General features: G+C 43.0%; 2 protein-coding genes across 2 annotated transcripts in view; one reads left to right on the forward strand and one right to left on the reverse strand.

Moving 5' to 3' along the window:
* The window catches only part of TBXAS1 (thromboxane A synthase 1), a 233858-nt gene extending 230206 nt beyond the window's left edge, over window positions 1-3652 (forward strand). Inside the window, exon 13 of the mRNA XM_074166688.1 lies at window positions 44-3652. Coding sequence (XP_074022789.1) covers window positions 44-118 — 75 coding nt within the window. The 3' untranslated portion in view covers window positions 119-3652. The remainder of the gene's footprint in view (window positions 1-43) is intronic.
* Window positions 3653-6281: 2629 nt separating this feature from the next.
* On the reverse strand, window positions 6282-20893 carry LOC141479183 (protein mono-ADP-ribosyltransferase PARP12-like). Its single transcript, XM_074168236.1, has 12 exons — window positions 20528-20893; window positions 19335-19470; window positions 17985-18279; window positions 16910-17008; window positions 15550-15673; window positions 13886-14081; window positions 13143-13263; window positions 11518-11614; window positions 10438-10516; window positions 8997-9127; window positions 8140-8291; window positions 6282-7293 (listed from the first exon to the last, which is right to left on the reverse strand). Exons 1-12 carry the CDS (start codon window positions 20836-20838, stop codon window positions 7019-7021), a joined length of 2016 nt encoding a protein of 671 aa, XP_074024337.1. The 5' UTR covers window positions 20839-20893; the 3' UTR covers window positions 6282-7018.
* Window positions 20894-23370: the final 2477 nt, after the last annotated feature.

Genomic DNA, 23370 nt, shown 5'->3' on the forward strand with positions numbered 1-23370 from the left:
ACAAATATATACAACTTACATAAGATGTTCTTTTTTCTTTCAGATTCCTTTGCAGCTGAAATCAAAAGCCACACTTGGACCAAAAAATGGAGTGTACATTCTGCTAGAATCTCGCTAAAAGGAAATTTACATCCTGAAGCCTCCTGGGATGGGACCCCTTGTTCAGCGACTCACTGGTTATAATTAGTTTTCAAAACCCCAAAGACAGGTAGAAGCCTAAATCCCACTGATGGTTGGTAGGTGCTGCCTCAGTGCCCTCCTGCAGGAGAGCCTCCAGTCACTTTTTTAAACGAGATGTGATCTTCACAGTCTTTTTGGTGGTTTTCAAATTGCTGTGAATAGTATCTGTAAAGAAGCATCCCACTTTCACTTGCTTTTCCACGTTACACTTCCTTTCATTCATCTTTGAGAATGCTTTCTTCACGCTCAAGTTCAATAAATGGAGCAGGTGTTAAGCGTACACACAACTTACAATAGATTTTAATTACAATTCATTGTCTCACACATCATTCTCATGCACTTATAAGTTCCTACTCTACAAAAAGCCCAACTGGCACCACGGTTATAGCAGAAGACCTGGGATCCAGTGCATCGAATTTTATCATGAACTCTGCTAAAAATCAAAGCCGAGTGTCCTGCACAATGCTTAATCTCTCCCTGTGTCTGTAAAGTGGAAGGAGGTGCACTTTCTTCATGCTTTTGAGGTGATTTGAAATACACTTAAATTAACAATTTGCACTTGACACATTGCATCAACATGACTGAAGAGTGAAGACTTCCCTTGCTTACCAGTTAAATAGCTAAGACCAAAGAAATGAGACGACAGCCATTTTTCTGGCTACTGAACTGCTGTTGGAAAGGTGGAGAAAAAGAATATACAAATTTAAAGAAAGCAGGAGGACTGGAGGAAATTTAAGAGTAATCAGGTGTAGGTACAACATCTGCTTCACGCTGAGGCCTTTCCTCTCCAAGCACTGCAGTTGGCACCAACCTTATCTAGCTCATTGACTCAAGGAAATTAAGAACGCTGCATGCACCAAAGCCAATGGCAAGGGAGTGGAATCCATGATCATCAGTTACAGCAGCTCTCTTGATTCCTTATGTGACCCTGCAGCAGGTCACATCCCAAAGTGCCTTACCTCACACAGGAAGGAACTTGTCTGATTGCTAACTGCAGCATACGTTGGAGCCATTCAAGCAGTATTACTGCACACATGCATTTTCCCAGCCAAAGCAGCAGCACGTTTCCACTCTTCACATTCTCTCCATGTTCTTTCCTACCCCTCTACAAAGCCCTTCAGTCACCACACAGATAGTGGAGCATCACACAGCAGTGATCAATGAACCGGAAAAAAACCCCAGAAATACTTCCTTCAGTGGGCACCCCAGACTGGCTGCACAACAAAACCATGAGAGGAGATGGTCTCAGTCTCAGGGTCCTTTCTTTCCTTTTTTTTTTTTTTTTTCTTTTCTTAAGTTTTTATAAACAGCAAAAGTTCCTGTAGTGTCATACAAATAAGGAAGCACCTTTTGGTTCTTTGCAAGCGTTGACCTTCTGCCTGCTGACATGCTCTGCTTCAGGATTCCTCAGGTACAGCATCTCTTTTGGTGATATGCACAGAGAAGTGTCACGGCAGCAGGAGGAAGAGACTGACTGCTCAGCTGCACTGCAAAGATAGCTGGAGGGAGCCATCTGCTCACTGATCCCTAGCTAGTTCCCTAGTTTCTCTCCAGCAAGCACCTTTTGCGGCTGCCTTCCCACATGCTGCCTTAACACTGATCAAATTACTGTATCTTGCTCCTGGAAGATTTTCTCTTTCATGGTATTTTCTTTTTACACTAGAATTGTACAGGTAGTAGTGGTGAAGTACCAACCTGGCAGTCTCAGTACTGTTTATATTTCCATGGAGCACCTCTGGCATGCTAAACAGAAGTGCCCTGTTACAGACACACTCATAGAGTTATTGTTATTTATTTGAAAAGCAACGAATTGCATATAACCTAGTTTCTACACGTTATCCATCATTTTTTCCTCTTGAAAATAGTGCAGCTTATAGATACAACTGGCAAAAAGTTACAGGGCCTTGCCTAAAAACTTCTCACCTACCTTAACGAGCAGGAAGCTCTTTCCAGTCTGAAGTCAGCTGTAAAAGGATTGTTCATCCCTTCAGAATTTTTTTTTAATGTTTTTCTTCCTTATGTGAATTAGCAGGTTGTTGTGTGCTTCATTTTTGACTAAACACTCCAAGACTAAACCAAGCTCGTGCCTTTCTTCCATATGCTTTTGTATGGACTGTTCTACAGCTTGTCTGAATGCTGCTTATATTCTTAATATTTATCCAAGAAAGTGCACCTAATGTGTAGAGTGGCTGAACAACTCTTATTTCTGTGTCTGAACACAGCATTATCATCTTGAATACCGTGTTGACTCCATTGGAATAAAACAGTACTGCAGTGGCTGCAACTGGGCATCACGTTTTACAGGCTTAGAAACTGCACCAAATGTCTTTCCTGCCGCTTCTAAGTTGAATGCGGACAGTACATGTGCAAGTAAACTCACTTGAACCTGCACTAACATTTTTTCAACTGTCCTGCAAAATTTTCTGGCTAGGAAGTATTATCTGTTTTCACCTGTCAGTTTGTAGTGGTATGGAATGGAGGAATTATTTTAGCAGCTGCGGGCCAAGTCAGATTTCTGGAAACGCATCATCCCTTGTCCTACATGCAGGCCTAGTGAGACAGCTCAAGAAGTAAGACGGAGAAAAGGCTGCCAACCTTCCAGTAATATAGGAAGAGCCCCAAGCCATTTCTTCCTTTTAAACAACAGCTGCTGATACAGTCACAAGGCAGTGCACAGACATTTTACCAGGACACTTAATGAAGTTGGACCCCCCCCCATCTGCGTGGGCTCAGCAACATACCTAAAGAAAGAGCCGTCTTGAGAGACCAGTGCTGCTTTAGCCTCCTAGAAACAACAAATTTGAAACAAGACATGAGATTGACAGCAACTCTCCAAAACAGAAACTGGTAGCATGTTAATCATAGTGTGGGTGTGCACCCATGTAACACAGTCCCAAACTGATCCTGAGCAGCTGCTTTTAAGAGTCGTAAAAAACAAAAACCCTACCAAAAATAATAATAAAAAAGCATTATGTTTATAGTTGCAACATCAAAACATAACTTTATACCCTTAAGTTATAGTGACTTAGCATTTGTTGTACAGCACGCTTCAGTCAACAGTTGAGTCTAGGGAGGGACAAGGAAGCTGATTTGAAATAATTTCTCTCCTCAGAAACAGTAAGTGTGTTGTCTTGCATTGTGGAGCTGTGGGTTTGTTTAAAATCAGGCATGTCTGTTTTACAAAAGGGACTTAGTCATTCTCTGACAGCTGATACAAAGCAAAGGCTGCTTGGAAAAGGAAAGCTTCTATTAAAAACATCTTCTGGGAGTTTGCAATGATTACAGAAAGCCATCAGTAAAAAATGGTATTTTTAATGAGACTGCTTATATAGAAAACCTTTACAGTTTTGTACTTTATAAATAGTATGCCTAGAAAAAAAATGGAGCTGGGTGTTCAAAATGATTATGCTTCATTGATTGCAAATTTGAACTATCTGTTCTTACCTGGCATTAAACCGCAGAATTTCCTCTCCGTGTGTGATACTTTCTGAAACGACCACCTTTTCATTTCCCTTTTGTTAAATGATGTTTCCATCTTGGACATGGCTTCACCTAATATCAAACTTTTCTGTGCATTTACAGTAGTAAACATGCTAAAAGAATTTAAAGCTGACTTATAAACTCTTTATTTCATTGCTTGGTTCGCACTGGCCCTGCTGACTTCCTTCTGAGTGTGAAAAGTCTGAGCAGCGTCCCAGATGTTTGCTCCCTGCACTGCTGGGTGCTATGGATACTTTCAAGGCGGTAGCAAGATTCCTTCAATTTCTAAGATTTTTGCAAGTAGATATGAATTCATGACAGTGCCTTACACAAGAAGTACAAGGGAGCTATTCCAGCCCATGAAGCCTATCCCCTGGCAAAACAGCTGAGCACCAGAACCCTGGTCATGTAACAGCCATCCCTCCTGGATTTTGTGCTGGAAGTGCTCCAGGTAAAGCAGCATTTCTACAACTCCCACTTGCCCTTTGGCTTGAAGGCAGCTCTGAGCAATGGTTTCCAAGAAGCTAAGCGCAAGTCTTCTCCAAGCCAAGCAGCACTGAGCACACCACCATAGCTGGTACGTGCTGTCCAACTACGTTCCTCTTTTCCACCACCTGCACTTTGCCAGGCTGCAGGCACCTGAACTGGGTAACGTACTGCCACTCCTTTGCTGCTGCCATTTACAGATAGGATTTTTGACACCCACATCTTAGTAAACCTAGGCAGAATATCATGACAAACCTGATTACAGGGGAAACTCATTAAATGGTGTGTGGGTTGACCTTGGCTGGCTGCCAGACCCCTACCCACCCCTGGGGGTGGGGGTGTCAGAGGTTCATAAACTACCATGCACCATGCCAGTTACTTGGCTTCTGCTGGCTCACCATCTGTCTTCCCAGGATGGACCTGTTATCAAAAAAGGAAACAACCTTCAGAGTTTATCTTTCTCCTCACATGGTGTAGGAGTGAGCGAGATTATTGCACTCTGCCTGCTTAGCTTCTTGTCTTGAGCAGCTAAGAGATACCTCCTCACTCAGAAGAAGGGGTTCAATATCAATTTTTGTTTAAAGTTTAGATTTAATGCAAACAACTCTTTGATCTGTTCATTTGCAAATGCAATCCAAAGAGCTGTAGAAGGACTCCACTACTGAACAACAGCATCTTTAAGAAAGTTTCCAAGAACTCAGAAACATGGTGAAACATAGTGCTTTTGAGAGAGAGAAAACCATTACAAGGAATTTAGTGGTTTGAATACCCGTTTACTACACACAAGAAAGTTACCACTGCAGCTTCAGAAGTGGAAAACATGGGAACTTTTCTATGTTAACGGAGAAATAACAGATGACAAAGTATCACAACCAGCCATTTTTTTCGAGTTGTCTTACTTGCGCACGCACACCCACCCACCCCCTTCCACATCACTTCCAAGAATTAAGTTAAAGGTTTCAAAAATATTACTAGATATCAAAAAATGTTATTAAAAAGTACTTCAACTTTTTGCATTTAAAAAATGTTGGTTTTAAATTTCAGGCAAAAAATTAACATGACTTTAGCTATGTTAAAGCTGGTTATGTTCAGAAGAAGAAAAGCATACTACCAGCATTCTCATTTGCCATAAATGTGTAGACGAATGTGGTTTTTCACTTTGACAGCTTCTGCACAGATATGAAAACTTTCATACATAATGTTTTCCTCCTCAATGAATGTAGTATTTGCTGAGAAGCTCATTTGCTTGCATGAGATTTTTCATATATGTTCTATTACAAATCTTCCAAAAGAAAGAATACAGTCAACTTGCTTTTCCACACCCTGTGTTTTACTAGGTTTAAGCACAAATAGGAGTATTTTCCTTTAGACAGCATGCTGCTAGTTTTACAGTTCGTAAGAAAAGGAGTTCTGCACAGTCTTACTCCAGTTAATTATGGCTAAGCTCCTGCTTCACAGTGCTGAAGTAATAAAGAGTTACCCGGTGTACATCTGTCAGTCATCATCCAGATGAATTAAAAAGAAGTGCTTCTACAATACAGGTAGAGATGAGCTTTTTTTGGTCCTATATAAAGTATACTATAAGGCTTTTTGCAGTACACTATAGCAAACATACTCATTTAAGAGCATTAAAGCTGTGATAAAGTATCTGTCTATGCATCAGCAACTTTAATCATAAGAAATACGTGACAGTTCAAGTTTTTTGATTATCTGCATACATGTATGCTGACAGCTCAACACTAATAACATCTTTTGCTGGGAAAAATTAAATATTCAACTTATTCTTCAGATTTTTAAAAGTTTCAGCTCTGTGGCTGAAGATCACTCCCCGGGTAAGCATGATTTTGCTGCAAGAAAGTCCAAAGACACCTTGATTACACAGGTAACCAGTGTATCTCCTGCAACCAAAGGGGCACTACACCTAACGAGAGACGGTCACCTACTGTCTTTCCCAACAGCTGTAAGAGAACCATAAAGTTGCTGTGCAGAAACAGGGTACTGCTAATCAAGCAGTGCATTTCACTCTTAAGAATTATATTCTTAAATGACAGGGGGAGTTACCTCTTCCTCTTCCCCCCAGCACCTGTCAGCACTCTGATTTGTAGGCACAGTGAAAGTCATGAAAAACTTGTGTTATCACAGACCTAAAATACATCATTTATTTGACAGAGTAAGTTAACTGAGTAGGACACACCAAGCAAGCCCTGCTATGCTTCATTTCTTTGGTACTTGTTTTAAATGAGAAAATTAACAAGTGAAAGTAAGTCTCTGTGCCTTTTTAACAAGCAAGTTTAATTTTTGAGACTTTTTTGGTGAAGATTAAACTGGACTAAAAAACAGTGCTGCTAAGAATTTATGCAATGAGTTGAGCACAGAGACAGTCTCATTTGCGAACACTTAGATGTCTACAGTTACAGGAGACAGATTATTAAAAAAAAAAAACAGGTTTTATCAAATTTCGAGTTAAAAAGATAAACAGGTAGAAGACGACAGCCTCTGACCAACAAGAACTTGTAAAGATTATCCTGAAACAATTACAACTAAATATTGTTTAAACTTGGCAGTCATAACCAATCCTCATGTTACAACTGTCAGTGAATTCAATGAGTAAATTCACAAAAGTCTCTAGTAATGCAGAGAAACATGATACCCGCTAAAGAATAGGAGACAAACGCAGGATTTTAAGGATTCTAACACATCCTTTGTGTCTTTTTACCCCTTGTTTTCTATTGCACAGGAATGATTGAGAAAAAATGTTTCTGAGCACTCACCTACCCAATTACATAACTTCTAAAAATAACTTTTTCTCCCTTAAGCCAATGCTTAAAAAAATGTTTACACCAGCTGAACATAATGATGACAGGTTTTGCTGCTATAGCATTTTTGCAAATGCCTGATCAGTGTATTCTATGAGATACTCCGGATAAATCTGCTGCTTCTCAAAGACAACAAAGATAGAAGGGTTTGAAGAGCAGTTCACACAACTGTCATAGAACTTCTGGTTGTCCTTCAAGGGAGGCCGAACGTAAGAAGAACTACCAAGAGTGAACTCCCCCACCAGCACCCGTGCCAGAAACATGGTCTTGGTGTGTAAATCTTCCCTGCAGTAGTTGGCAGAATAAGAAGCATCCCTTGCAAAATAGCTTCCTGCAAAAGAGACACCAAGACAGAGTTGGTAAGACACCAAAACTGCATGGAAGGAAGCGATACAGTGTGAAAGCGAATTCATAAAATCTACTTCATGTATGGCCTTCTAAAGCCTTCACTTGTCCTGTATGTCCTTCTTAGTGAAAATGACCACACTTTTATTTTTCACAGCACACATATTTAAAAGCCACACAAGCAATGTTTTAAATGTTATCATATTCCTCAAAAAGATTTCCTGCTGACCCTAGACATCCACCTTCCCCAATCTCACCCCACTTCCTCTCCTGACAAAGGATACTAATATCCATTAGAACATTTCTGAGACTTACAAAGTATTCAACTGGATGGGTGGTAGTTAGTCAGTCAGCCTGTCTCTTGGCTAATTCCACTTGGTAGGTTGATCCTTTCCTATACACAGACTATGTAAAGGAATAGAATTTGCTAACAAGGCAAAAAGCCTGCAACCAGGATTTATGTTCCTGGGGAAAAAAAAACAAAACCAAAAAAAACCACACCAACCCAAACCAAATAATGCCACGTTGCCTTCCTGTAGGAGCTTGGAGAAATTGGAACGTAAGTAAGGCTGGACTTTAGGAGAAACCATCCCTAGAACTAGGCTCTCCTAAGCCTGTCTTTTCTTGCAAGGACAGAGTGGAGCATAGGGGCCACAGCCTTTCAGTATGCCTTAGCTCCAAACGATCCTTGCCAAAGTCACTTATGTTGTCCACACCACCACAGAGATAAGCCCTAGGTTGGCTGAACACCTCTTTCTAACTTTAAACCTCTGCAGTAACTACAGAGAATTTTTTAGCAAGTCTAAGGTTAATAAAAGAGCTGAAAAACAACCTTTGCCGTAGACTGTCCCATGAAGGCCACAGATCCTCCAGTCAAAGTTTTGCTGGCAGATGGCATCAATGTATTTTTTACTGGTCCCATGAAATAAAAATCGCTCATCCACAGCCTTTCCACCATTGCTCTTCTGCATTTGTTCCTTCTGCCTGCAATGAGAAGCAGTGTCTTTGAATTCCACAGTAGCTATACCCAGAAAGGTTCCAGCAATCCTAGCGCTCAGAGACAACTTTACACAAAGGGTACATTCTGAAAATCCTTAAGGCCTAAAGTTTGGGCATACAGGGTATCTTGCTATCTAGCTGCGTACAAACACGCTTTCGTTATACACAAATGCCTCCAGATATTTAATAATAATAATGTTCTATTCCATTCACTGCCTATTGGGAGAGGGGGAGGAATCTTAGCATTATTTTTTCTCTAAAGACAGGAGTTCATGTTAAGGCTTTCCCTCAGTAAGTTGTGCGTTTAATTTTGGAGGCTGTTTCAGTTTTGACCAGCTACAAACCAGTGTTTGTGCCAGATGTGACTGATTACCAGCTTCAAGGCTTCAGTGGAAGGTAGCTGTCCTGGACACAGGCCTGGCAGAAGTCAGAACCACCTACTCAGGAGCAAGGATTCCTCCCACAGAACTCATCTGACTATTCTAAGCTCTATGTTTTGACTGAGTTTTGGTTTTGTCGGTGCCTCTTTATCTCCATGTTGATCCTGGCTAGGTATTTCAGTGGGGGAGTGGAAGCAGACTCTTAAGTGCAGCTGCATTTCAGGAATGCATGTGTCTGTCTTTAACATACAGCTAACCGCAAAACTGAGAAACTTAATGCACACATACCAGAGCAGTATTTTACACATACCATTGATAAAGTTCCCAGAGAGATGGGTTCTGAACTCTACAAATCCTTTTAATAACTGTTTTGGGCATTGTGCGTTGAAAGTCCACCTTGACTTTCTTGTATTCTTCAGAAGAACTGTCAAGTTCAATCACCTGTAAGGAAAAGATTAAAAAGCTACTCTCATCTTTTACTAAATCATAGCAAAGCCACCCTAATTAGTGCACTACTCAGACCTTTAAAGTCTTCTCTGTGAAGCAGATATGAGTAGCAAAAATATGCTTGGAAAAAAGGCAGATTAGAAATCCCTGCCCTGTAAAAGTGAGCTCTTACATAGGGAACATTAACTCCTTGGGTTTAAGACACACAGGTTGCTCTCTCACAGGACATTAAAGGAGCTGCATGCTTTTGTGCAGCCACCCAGCACCTTTCAATATTGAGGCCAAGATACATTTGCATGCATATATCAAACAGTACCTCAATATATAGAAAAAATGAGCACATAAGTAAAAAAGAATGGAGAATTTATGTTGCAGCAAATCAAAGAGTACCGCTACACCTATGCTTTTTAAATCTTTATATTATCTACTCCCTACAGCTGGTCAACACAAACTGCACTGCCTGTTATGTCTTTAAATAAATTGGAAAGGCTTATCTGACCAACCTATTCTTCTTTTAGGGAAGAGCAGAATCAGTTCATTACATGACAGTCCAGAAAGCAAGCAAAGTTTTCTACTTGCATGTTTTCCCTAGGAACATCAAGAATGTAAACGTTAGCCTTTCCTACTTTTTCCTGACAATTTCTTGAGGATTTGCATTTTGCAATTAGTAATTTTGACACTTCATATCAGAAGGTCTTTTCTGTAGGCATAGTTACTAGAGCTGACAGAGGTGGTGGTGAAGGCAGGCAGGAAGTCAGCAAAGGTAAACCATGCAGGTATTAGCTGGATGTGTTACAAAGGTAAACAACAAGTTCACTCCACTGGAGTTATGGCACATTTTAATAAATGATCCCAGCCTGAACTCTGCTGATTTCAGCAACGCTCCATAGATGTACAACAGTCTACTTTTATACAGCTCAGGGAATGGCTACCCTGAAGTTGAGAGGCACGAATTATCTGATGCTTCAGCACATGTTGGACTTCAAAGCTATGTATCTTGGGCACCAGTAACAGTCTTGCTGATACAGCATAAGCTTCTAGCAAATTTGCTGAGAATGGGATAAACACTGGCAGTGAAAGTCAATGTTGCCATAGTTATACTGCTGCCATTTGTTAGTTTAAATCTGGGTCTAGTTTCACCTCTAGGTCTGCCCAGTGTGATATCAGGCTCAAATTTACCAACACCTCTGCATTATGTTACATAAGAAACAGTCACCTACAAAGGCACAAGAAAAACTGAACTTGTGACAAACAAACCTGTATGCGACAAAACTGATGGAGAGAAAAAACAAAAAGCTCCAAACCTTGAATCCCAGTTCAGGCAGGGCAGATTTGTCCCAGTGAGCCGGAATGCCCTTAAACTCTTCTGTATGTTTAATGCCCCTGTACATTATAAGACATTACAAATAGGTAACTAAAACAAAACTACATTTTATGTACATACGATACTAAACATTTTTGCCAAGTTTAGGGAGAATATAGGCAACAATATATTCAGAGTATTTATTTCAAAATTAACTTTTCAGTTGGGTACACGAAAATATTTGTTCCAAATCATCATGTCAAGACTTATGTCAGGAAGCAAGATGCCAAATGAGAAATAAAATAATTAGATATGCACTGAACTAAACATGAAAGTAATTATCTTCATTGCAAAGAGTTCCATGCATACATAAAAGCTCTGCTACACTGGGGCAGATAATAAATAAAACGCACCCAGTACCATATCAATATGACAGAAACAGGATAGATACAGTCTTCCCCTCTACTTCCACCCCACTTTTGATTAGTGTGTTTAGCTGCTCTATTCTGTATTGCTTAAGCAAGCACTGTGTGCTCCAAGGAAATGCATAAAAAAAAGTTGGCTGATACATGCCATTATATAAAACTTCTCCCCTTGCAGACTCCCACCTTTTGCTCCACCTGTAACAAGTACTACTTTCCTCTCAGATTGCCTGACTGTTCTCAAAAGAATTGTTTCTAAACTTCTACTTAGCTTTGAAAATTAGCGATCCCAGATGTCAGAAAGAACTAGTACGCATAAAGGTTATTACTTGTATCTGTATCAGCCCCTCTAATAATATAGCTGCCTCTAATCAGCAACTCCCTACAACATTGCTGCAAGTTTAGTTATTTTCTATGCTTCCACACTTTCTGTGACCAAGCCCAAACTTCATTCATCCCCAAGGCCCTCAAGTTGCTTGAAAACTGTTGGCCATACTGCCCTGGCTAAATGTTGTTGGAGGAAAGGTATGGCCCTTTCCCTCTCAATTTCTTTTACAATTGCTTTAACAGCTACTCCTTCACCTTATTAACACCCTTGGAAGACACTGCATTCACGATGCATTAAATCCATCACCTCAGAATGAGCAGTTGCAGTTTACCTTTCTCTTGTCTTTTCTACCTCTGTCTGAGAGACAAATTTAGGTCTTCTGCAAACCTCTCTCTCTGTTGTATAGCGAAGGTTTTTCTGAATCATGGCTGAGGAAAAAAAAACAAAAACAAAAACCCAAACAATCAGAAAGATGTTTCGCAAGGCCTTCACACTGCGGCAAAACTTGCCACTAAGTTGTTTTGTCAAAAATGTTGAAAAAAAGGCACCGAGCTTTTTCTCTTGCTACGCAAAGGGAAGTCAGAGCAGGATGTGGAACCCGCAGTCTGTGTAAATCATCAAGAAGGATTTTAGTTTCAGTTTTGCTCATAACTTCAGAAGGAATAAGACACTGGTAGCCATTTTCTTTTCATTGTTCCATCAACCACACTTAACTGAAAATGATCATTGTAAAATAAGTATCTACTTTTGCTCCATGGACTGCATCCCCTTTTTCTCAATCTGCAATCAAGATACCATCTTCCTATATTTATTTGCAGATTTAAACCCTGTAAATGCAACCTAACAGCTACCACAGGTCATTCATTTTTATTGACCACCAACAGAAACAAGTCACAGCAAACTGAATTTTAGAGGCATTCTGTCTGGATCTTGGAAACTGTAGCTACTGCCACATCATACCAGCAACTAAAAGTCAATGGCAGCCAGCAGAGTGAGGCCTCATCTTCAAAGAAAGATACACAGGAAGAAAACAAAGACAGAGAAAAAAAAAAAACTCTTGGCACTACCAAGCCTAGAAACTAAGTTTTGGAAGATATCTACATTGCACGTTTGCCTGTGTTACTAAAAAAAAGCCCAAACCTTAAAAAAGGGGTTGATTTACTATGCAGCTTCCTCTTCTAAGCCAGACAAGTTTCACAAGCCTATAGAGAAGACTACAGCATTGCTTTCAATTAAATCACAAACGTCTCACATGAGATGGTAACGGAGAGTTGGATCAAAGGCAACTATACCAAAATGACAGTCTAGGCAAGTTGATTCCCACCACCACCGTTCCCCATGATTTTTGAAGAGGATACCTGGAAAGGCAACAGCTCAGAGAGTACAGTGCCATAACAAGTGGCTTAAATTTCCTCAACTCTTGGAACATCTTCCTACTTTGACATAGTCAAGGTATTTCCTCAGCCTTTGCAGACAGGCAGAGCTATGAAAAGAAAATAGCTACATAAATATTGCAATGCTAAGGATTGCCTAGACCCTACACCTTGCCCAAGTATTCATTTTTCTGCAAGTCAGTGATTAATGCAGACTGGAATCTGCCTTGCCAAGTCTTCCAGAAGTTTCTCACCTTGTGTTGGTGCCAGCATCAATGGCAATGTCACACTTTGACTTGCTGATAGACGTTTTGAAACCTAGAACAAGAACTTCTCTAAAATAGAAGATTTGTAGGAAAAGAAAAGCCACTTTGCTTATGTGAACAGCTCTTATCCTGAGAACTTTGATAGAAGCTCTGTCTCTGTAAGCATTGCAGTTCAAAGTTCAAATTTCTCTCTCCTATCTCCTGTACTAAGGTAGTTCAAAATCTCAAATTACCTAGGAGGAAGAGAGAGAGGGAAGAATGAAGGGAGAGAAAGGAAGAAAAACAGAATTTTAAAAAACAAAGCAAATAGAACATACCTCCAAAATCGAGTTCATATTCATGTCTTCCAGCTTTGAAGTTCAGCTTTGGTGAACTTTCGGCTATATATGCCTTCTCCAGGTCTTCACTGGAGACAGTGGCAGCTGCATGATCATCATTCTGTCAGGATGAAACCAGAGAAAAATAAAAAAAAATAATATTCTCCTGGTCTGGTATTTACAAGCGAGTTTAAAAACCAACAACTGTCATATGGTATGGTGGCTGCAGTATGTATCAGCCTTTGTGCACGACAGTGACTATCAGGCAAAAGCTACATATTAAGCAGTTGAAATTGCCCCTAAAAAAACCCAAGCAGTGCTATGAAGCCTAAACTTACATTGTGAAGTGCACGCGGTGAACACTACTACCGAGGCTGCACATTCACCAACCAGACCTTAGCAAAGACGCACAAAATACTACTGGAACCTCAGAAAAGAAAGTTTTAGTCGTGAGCAGTGAAAAGAACGTATTAATGTAGTCCTATCTGACAGGACTAACTGAAGAATTATCTGTCTAATTTTTGTGACTCACCAGTGAGTACTTCCCTACATGAACCATCAAATTCTCAGGGAAAAGATCCCATTAGGCCTCTAAAGTCCATCTGTACAGTATGAGTGAGAGTTAGGAATGGGACAGGGTGGAGGGTGACAAAAGAGGGGAGGATATAAACACTGTGCATTTTTCAGTAGTTCTGCACTTTTAACAGAGTTGAGAGTCTCCCCATTTCTCCACACTCACTTACTTTTTGTCCATACTCCTGCCACAGGCCATATTCATCTTTCCAGTACCAGAGCCATTCTGTTGTAAGAATGAAGTGAGGGGGTTTGGTCACAGAGGAGGCTGTAGAAAGACGTCTAACCTTTGCAAACCCACAGCACATATTCACAAAACAGATACGTGACAAGACACAGCCGCTTTCAGTAACACCATTATTAAATCTGTATGAAAAGGGAGAAAAAAAAATAATAATCGGAACTGTTTGTGAAGCTTTACACATAGGTTCAGAAGCTCACCACAAATCTGCAAATTAAGTCAACATCATTCAAAAGCAGAACACAAACCTGCAGTTTCCACAACAATCCCAGTTCTGTCTTGTGTTTGTACATATTTTGCATTACAGTATTATGTCTCACATCTGTTCCATGCACAGTAACCACTATCAACTCGTAAATTAGTGAGTTACATAAGATGAACAGAAACAGTGGAAAGTGTAGACTGCTGCCTTCTTGCTAACCATCTAGATTCTAAGCAGAACACTCTCATAACTTGAGCACAGCTTCAAACAGCCTTTAACATAACATATATGGTACACTCCAGGTACACAGGGTTTTCTACCAGTTCCACAAGATAGACTGGGGGGTGGGGAGGGCAGCAAGAGGGGCAAATCTCATGCTACCTTTCCATCCTCCATCTCAAAAGGTGAAAGAGAAGGTTACTTCTAATCATGGGTCAAGCCGCGTATTGACAAACTCTAACAAAAGCCAGGTTCCCACAAGTATTTGTGATAAAAATCACCATTCTCTGCGGTTTTCCAGCCATTCTTAGTGAGGATTAAGACTTCCTATGGTAGCAGCAGTAGGAAGTATTTATACATTTTTTCACAACCAAGAATACTAGAGTCTACGGGTCAGTCACATAAAATAAGTGTGGTGGATTGACCCTGGCCAGCAACCAAGTATCCACACAGCTGCTCACTCAATCACCTTCCCCTCCCCTGCATGACAGAGGGCAGAAAATAAGGAGGGCAAAAGCCAGAAAAGTTGTGGGTTTTTCCCACAAAGGCAGTTCAATAGGCGAAGAAGGGAGAGGAGGAGTGTAAATAAACAAACAAACAAATAAATAAAGCAAAACAAATTGCTCACCACCAGCCAGCTTGGAAACCAAAATCCCTACCCTCTTCTTCCTCTGCTCCAGGTTTCATTGCTGAGCATGGCATTATATGCTATGGGAGATCCTTTTGGTCAGTTCAGGTCAGCTGTCCAGGCTGATCTTCTCCCAACCCCTTGCCCACCCTTAGCCTACCCGCTACAGAGGAGCCAGGCAGAGTGGGGAAAAAACAGAAACCCTTGACTCTGGGCAAACACTGCTCAGCATCATCTAAAACATCAGTGCATTATCACCACTGTTTTAGTCACAAACCCAGAACACAGCACTATACGGGCTGCTATGAAGAAAGTTAACCCCATTCCAGCCAAAAGCAGAGGGTCATATACAGTCTCCAGGCATAAGTTAGTCACAAGGGATCAGATCTCCAGCAACAGATCAGCAAAGTGAGGTCAATAGAAGAATACCGAATGAAGCTACTTATGTAATGACTGCAATAGAATCGTAACAATTTATAACCACCAAAAGCTTGGTCCAATATAGTAAAGTCCAAACATTATTAAATTTTGTAAGAGTTTATACCTGGTGTTATTGGGATCACAATATGCTTTTTCTATTTCTTCCATATTCTTCAAGTCCTTCCAGGTATTACCATCAGAGATCTGCCATCTATATGGCAGGTGAAAATGAGTCCTGATACACTTGTCTATTAAAGTTTAAAATAAAAAAAAAAAAAAGAGATGCATTATTTTTACAGGCTATGAGAAACACTCCAACACCTCAGGGCTGTACACCTAGCTGGTGAAAGTATCAAATGCATAGCTATGGAAAGTGTTCACCTATGGAATCATTACAAGCAACAGTACAAAATTTTTCAGCATGAGCAAGCAAAAGAGTTTTTGAGCTTAAGCAGAGGTTTAGTTTCTGTACCTACTAGATGCACTTTGTGCATCAAAATTGCTATCAGAAGCTCAGTGAAGAACTGTTTTGTCTTCGCAGACACAAAAATGTGCCTTCAGACACAAAAATTTACAAATAATCGAGATCACACGCTCACACAAGGCTATTATTTCATATATAGAATAACAGTGTAGACTCAAATATCTATGGATAACCACTTAGGAGCAAAGTGGTATAGTCGAGGAAAGCAAACAAACAAACAAAACAAATGAAAAAACCCCACCAGTGCTTAGTTTTAGGATAGGAGGTAGGTCGTTTAGAGACTTCAAGAAGTCTCTAAGGATCCAGGCCTCACCAGGAAAAAGAGTAGTGGTAGCTGTGGCCCAGGTATCGCTCAGAAATCATTCAAAGAGTCAGCATGCAGTGATTCCTCAATAGGAGTGAAGATCGCATCACCAGTACACAAACTTGAGGCTAGCTTTCATAGCAGAACAACAGGCAACTTAACTACAGTGAAAGTCAAGGAGACTGCACTACACAGTTCATATGAGAAGGTGTGCACTACATCAGGGAGCTACTACAGGTCAAGACCATCAAGAAGGAAAAGGATGACGAAAAGACAAGAAGAAAGCTGGCACAGCAGCCTTTTTCCTGCACAAGTTGGAATATTTTGAAAGGGAGACAGCTCAGGCAGATAGAACAGAAGAGTGGTAGAAGAAACAAGGAAGAATGCAGAATTCAGAGTATCTTTTGTAGATGTTTGGAAATAGGACTCCTATCATTCAGCAGTCCCTTAGGTGAACACAGGTGGAGTAACCAATCTCCAACACAGGCCAATATAACACATTTCAGAGTTAAAACAATTCTTTTGTTTGATATACCAGGTAGGTCAAACACTTTCCTACCAGCACTCAAGATTACAATGAGATTTAATTAAAGATAAGCATAAGACCTGACGTTTCCCCTTTCCGTCAAAGGCATCTATCACGTCCTCCTTATAAGAAACGGAAAACAGACTGGACTTGCTACAGTCACAACCTACCTTTAAAGCCACAACTTCGGTACAGATGATATAAACAGATCTGTTCTGATTCATCACCATCTGTAGTTGAGGACTCTCGGCTAGAACTGGGTTTTCTCTCTAGAGGGGGGAATTATAAGCCTTATTAATATTCTTTGCTTGAACAAGCTCTCTTAAAAATGCACCTATGAGTAAAGATGCCAAAAACCAGTGTTTATAACTAAGTAACTGCATTCAGCTCCAGAAAGGCACTGAAGTCTTTGATAATCTCGTATACTCAAAAATCCTATCCCTTTATCCATCCTTTCTGAACTTGATTTTCCTGTAACTGCTAAATTCCTCAGATGCAGTTTTTAGCTAACACTGCAAAATAATAGAATCCAATGCCTTTACATTTCTAGATGAACTTGCGTTAACCATGGATTCCACGTAGCTGTTCACGTTGGCAGCTATAAAATCTGAAGTGTCAAAATTTGATACTTCTGTAAACCAAGAAAACAAAGTAGGGAAGAAGGAACTGCAGGGAGGACAGCAGAGATAAACACACACATACACACTTGGATTTTCCATTACGTTATCCTTTTCTTCCCTGATAAGCCATACTTAACTTACAATTCTAAGAAACTTCAAAAGAAAAGAACAAACAAAATACTACATCTCTGAGAAGTAACTAGGGTTCTACTGCCTGTGAATTCTTGTGCTAGACAATCACTACATTAAAGAAAAAAAAATAGTTTATAATCACACAAGTAAGTGCTGCACCTTTTCTTAAACAGTTCTTGACCATTGTTTGTATTTTTTACCAAGAAAAAAATTATAGTGCTCCATATTTCCAGTTCCTGTTATGGTTTTCTAACCTCAAATTTAGGATTTTTATAAATACCAAGTACTTTACTTCTCAGGAACCATTAATGCCTCGAAATCTACTTCAGTTGTCAAAACACAAATCTCTGACAATGAGATAGGTGCAAAGTCCCTCCTAAAAGACACATCAAGATGTGAATTCAGTTTTCTATTTCTTAAAGACATCTGTGAGAATGTTACATTTAATACACTGACTCTTCTTCTGATGTTTCCAAAAGATGATATAATTTACCTTTGCATGGTGAAGACTTGGCATCTTCTATGTCATACATGTTCCTGTTGCCATTTTTTATGTCATACATATTCCTATAAATGGAGGGCAGTTTCTCAATAATGTTTGAGCTCATTCCCTGTCTCTCCAGTTTCTCATAACATTCTGACTTAAATAAGTCATGGGATCGCTTGCAGCTTCTGCCAAATCTGCACTGTCCCTGCAAAAAGTACTGGCAAACATGCAGTTTGGTGCAGATCTTTTTATAGGTACAAGATCCATAAGGTCCATCACCTTTGTTATAATGCAAGCAGACCTTGGGTAGAGAAAAAAAATAAATAAAAAAGATTAAAGTACAATGTGCTCATACAGACTGTTTGAAATCACAATTTTTTAATTTTTACAGCTATGTGTTTACGTTTGCATTTAAAAGACATATGTTTCTTCTCTCCTCTTGTTTTCCAAATGATTACTTGATAGTTTTTCCTTTTCCCCACTAATGTCTTCAAAGATCTTTCAACAGACAGCAACCATCTTACAGACATCAAGCGGACGGGATTTTGTTCTAAGTCACGTAAATGTAGGATAGTAGATTTTATGGTGTCACTACCTGAACTCTTTGGTTTTTCAGTTTTGGAATAGTGAACTTTTTTGACCGGAATTTGATGGTAGGAGGTACTGAATCTGGCTAGGATGGAGTTAACTTTCTTCATAGCAGACCATACCACTTGATGTTTTGGAGTTGTGACCAAAACCGTTGATAACACACCAATGTTTCAGCTACTGCTGAGCAGTGCTTGCACGGTGTCAAGGACTTCTCTTTTTCACCACTTTGCCCCCCCCAGCCCTGGGTTGGCTGGAGGTGGGCAAGAAACTGAGAGAGGACACAGCTGGGACAGCTAGCCCAAACTGTCCAAAGGGATAATCCATGCCATATAGTGTCACGCTCAGCAATAAAAACAGTCAGGGAGTAGAGGAGGTGGGTCCTTCCTACAAGTTGGCCCTTGCTCAGAGACTTGGTGGGCATCAGTGTGCTTGTGGGAGGTGGTGACTAACTTCCTTTACAACATTTGTTTTCTTCCTTCTCTCCTCCACTTGCTAAACTGTCTTTATCTCCATTCACAAGTTCTGTCACTTTTGTGCTTCTTGTTTTCTCTCACCTGTCCTGCTGCAGGTAGGGAAGAGGAGAGCGCGTGAGGGGCTGTGCAAGTGCTTAGCTGCCAGTGAAAACAGAAGATGCAGATTTAAAGTTTTAGATTTGCATTACTCTTACTAAACTGACACCCAGCATCTCCATCTAGTATCAAGCCTCTTCCACTTTGTGATGCTCACTGAAACACGAGGCAAAGAAACTGTCACAGTACTACTCACCTCTGGTAAGAGGGAAGGGTCATTTTGAAGCAAAAGCTGGCAAAGTTCATCACTGTTTAAATACTCAAGTCCATATTGCTTTAGAATACAGAGATTGTGGTCCGAGTAGAAGTTGTGAACAAACTTGCATTCCTTCCTACAAGTTAAGAAACCCAAGTGCAAAACAAGTGTAACGGACTAGTACTATTTCGCTACCCCACCGGTATTACACTAAGCAGTTTAAAAAGCACACCAAATTAGCTAGTTTCAGAAAATTCCGTAGCATTCCTGTATGAAGTAATTATGTGATTTGCTAAGCAGATTACATAATTACTCTGCGGGTAATTGCCATGCTATTTCTGATTTACAGTCATTATAGCATTAGTGTAGTCTGCCAATATGGGCAGTTTTTGACCCACAGCTCACAACCATGCATGAGAAAACACCAAAAACGCCAGGGTACCACACCCTCCCACTGGAATCGATAAGCACATTCCCCAACTTCACACAGCAGAAAGCGACCAGATTTTTTTTTGGGGTGGTGGACGGATGGGGTGGGGTGGTTGGGGGGGCAAAGCTTTCACCCTCGCACGGTCCCTACGGGAATGTGGAGGGAAGCTGTGTGGTGAGCTGGGGAGGAAGTGGTGCAACCCAATGTCTGTGAAACAACCCTCTGTGCCTCTCTCTTTTGGGGGAAAAAAACCTAAACGAACAAACAAAACAAACAAAGAAAAAAAAAAAGGAGGGAGAAAAAGCAGCATTTCCGACTCGGAATAGGGCAGCATGGCCTTTACTGAACCCTCCTCCCACTGAAGGGGCCACGCCAAGCGCAGGGCCGAGCCCCCCCCCCGAGTCCCCGGTCTCAGCCCCAAGCTCTCAGACGCCACCCGCCCGCACCGGGAGAGGCGGCAGCGGTCACAGCGCTCCCCCAGCCCCCACGCTCCCGCTGCCGCCACGGCCACCCAAAAGTAACACGACTTTTCTCCCAAAACGCCTCAACGCGTTCGGCGAGCGCTACCAACGGCAACGGGGCGGCCGGCTCGGGCCGCAGCAGCGCCCGGCCCCAGCTCCATCTCCACCGGCGGCCTCGCTCCTCCCCGGCCCTCCGGGGGCTCCGCGGACGGCAACCCGGCAGCGCTGTGGGGGTCCCCGCCGGCAGCCCCGGTCGGAAAGGCGGCGATGGAGGCGCGCCCTCCCCTCCCCCCGCCCCTCACCTGGCTCGCTGGTTTCGGCAGAGCCCCTTCAGGTGGTACTTGCAGATGTGCAGCCGCCCGCACTGCCCCTCGCAGCCCGCGCCGTGCTCCTGGCACAGCCGCAGGGGGCTGGTGGCCACCACCACCACCGCCGCCGCCGCCGCCCCCGCCTCGCCGGGCCGCCGCACCAGCGTGAACCGCTGCGAGTCCCGCAGCACCAGCGCCATCTGCTCCGCCGTGGGCTGGCCCGGCAGCCGCCGCTGGAGCTCCCCCTGCTCCAGGCAGCCGCCGCTGGCGCACAGTAGCCGCAGGGCTTGGGCGGCGAACGCCATGGCCGCTGCCCGGGCTGCCTACCCCGGCCGGAGCCGTGCTCAGCGGGGCGGCCCCGCCCCGGGCCGCTCCTCTCGCCGGGGCGAGGAAACGAAACCGAAACTGACGACGCGGGCGGGTGGCGGGGACGGGCCGCCCCCGGGAGGGGCCGAGGGGCGGAGCGGGGTGTCCCGGCTTCCTGCGCCGTCCCGGTGCCGTGGCTTGTTTCTGTCCCGGGCGGGCGCTGTGGCTTGAAGGGGGACAGCTGTAGGGGACAGCCCTCTGAGGGGGAGCAGCCCTCTGAGGGTGGGCAACCCTGAGAGAGGGCCCGGCCCCGGGCACTCGAGGTGCCCTCAGTGCCCGCAAGGCCGGCGGCTCCCCTGGCCTGCTGAGATGCTCCCAGATGCCCAGGGTCACCGAAAAGGCTCTGATGTCTCTCCCCTGTGGCTTGGGGTGTGGTTTGTTTCGTTTTTCTTTAACCTGCCTGCAGGGAGTGAGACACATGCAGTGGTGGTCCCCGAGGGCCCATCGCCTCCCTCCTCTTGTTGATTTTTGGGATGTACTGGCCGTTTGTAACCAAATTCGACCAAAAAGGGGCGGCAGCTGCAAACTTGCACATCTCCTATAGGAGTAAGTCATCCAGGGGAGAAGAGAGATGGCAGCCAAGTCTCCTTCACCACCTTTAATGAAAGGAAGAAGGCTGGTCTTCTAATTCAGCCACCATTAAGCACCAGAACAACTTCTCAGTTAAGGTTTCTGACCTGTGTCCGTTTGCTGATGATACATCATGAAGGCCACTCCCACACTCCTTTCCTTTTGATACCTAAATTAAAAGCTCAGTCATGGGCATGCATCTGCTGGACATGCTACTGCCCTGGTTCCCTGGTTGCAATGCCCATAGAACCACCTGCTACACAGCGTCACTGCGTCCTCTTGTGCTGCAGCCATGGCACCAGACCCTGGGCAAGCAATGTGCTCACCCCCCGGGAGCTCACAAACTCCTTTGAAGGGGGATCATCTTTTTAGTTTTTTAAGTGCCTTCCCCTTTGGGTCATTTCATCACTCCTGGTGCTGCATCACATTCACTCAGAGGTATGCTTTAAATCACAGAATCACAGAATCACAGAATCACAGAGGTTGGAAGGGACCTTTTAAGATCATCTAGTCCAACCAATGAAAAAAAAAAAAAAAAAAAGAAAAAACAAAACAAAAAAAAAAAACAAAAACAAAAAAAAAAAAAACAAAAACAAACAAAAAAAAAAACCACCACACACGCAACCCACACACACACCACCACACCACCCAACACTAATCCATATTCCCAAGCACTATGTCAACTCCTCTCTTGAATACCTCCAGGGATGGTGCCTCAACCACCTCCCTGGGCAGCCCATTCCAATGCCTGATAACCCTTTCAGTAAAGAAATATTTCCTAATATCTAACCTGAACTTCCCCTGGCGCAACTTGAGGCCATTGCCTCTTGTCCTATCATCTGTAACTTGGGAGAAGAGACCGACCCCCGCCTCTCTACAGCCTCCTTTCAGGTACTTGTAGAGAGCAATAAGGTCTCCCCTCAGTCTCCTCTTCCCCAGACTGAACAACCCCAGCTCCCTCAGCCTCTCTTCGTAAGACTTGTGCTCCAGACCCCTCACCAGCTTCGTTGCCCTTCTCTGGACCTGCTCCAGCACCTCAATGTCTTTCCTGTGGTAGGGGGCCCAAAGCTGGACGCAGTACTCGAGGTGGGGTCTCACCAGTGCCGAGTACAGGGGGACGATCACCTCTCGGGTCCTACTCACTACACTGTTCTTGATACAGGCCAGGATGCTGTTGGCCTTTTTGGCCACCTGGGCACACTGCTGGCTCATGTTCAGCCTGCTGTCGACCAACACCCCCAGGTCCTTTTCTGCCAGGCAGCTCTCCAGCCATTCTTCCCCAAGCCTGTAGCGCTGCCTGGGGTTGCTGTGACCCAAGTGCAGGACCCGGCACTTGGCCTTATTGAACCTCATCCCGTTGGTCTCAGCCCATCGATCCAGCCTGTCTAGATCCCTCTGCAAAGCCTCTCTACCCTCCAGCAGATCAACACTGCCACCCAGCTTGGTGTCGTCTGCAAATTTGCTGAGGGTGCTTTCGATCCCCTCGTCCAGATCATTGATAAAGATGTTGAAGAGAACCGGCCCCAGTACCGAGCCCTGTGGGACACCACTCGTGACCGGTCGCCAACTGGACTTCATTCCATTCACCACCACTCTCTGGGCCCGGCCCTCCAGCCAGTTTTTAACCCAGCGGAGAGTATACCCATCTGAGCCATGAGCATCCAGTTTCTCCAGCAGGATACTGTGGGACACTGTATCAAAGGCCTTGCTAAAGTCTAGGTAGATGACATCCACAGCCTTTCCTTCATCCACCAAGCGAGTCACTTTGTCATAGAAGGAGATCAGGTTTGTCAAGCAGGACCTGCCCCTTGTGAACCCATGCTGGCTGGGCCTGATCACCTGGGCATCCTTCATGTGTTGCATAATGGCACTCAGGATGATCTGTTCCATCACCTTCCCAG

The sequence above is a fragment of the Numenius arquata genome, chromosome 2 (genome assembly GCF_964106895.1).
Source record: "Numenius arquata chromosome 2, bNumArq3.hap1.1, whole genome shotgun sequence".
NCBI classification, from domain to species: Eukaryota; Metazoa; Chordata; class Aves; order Charadriiformes; family Scolopacidae; genus Numenius; species Numenius arquata.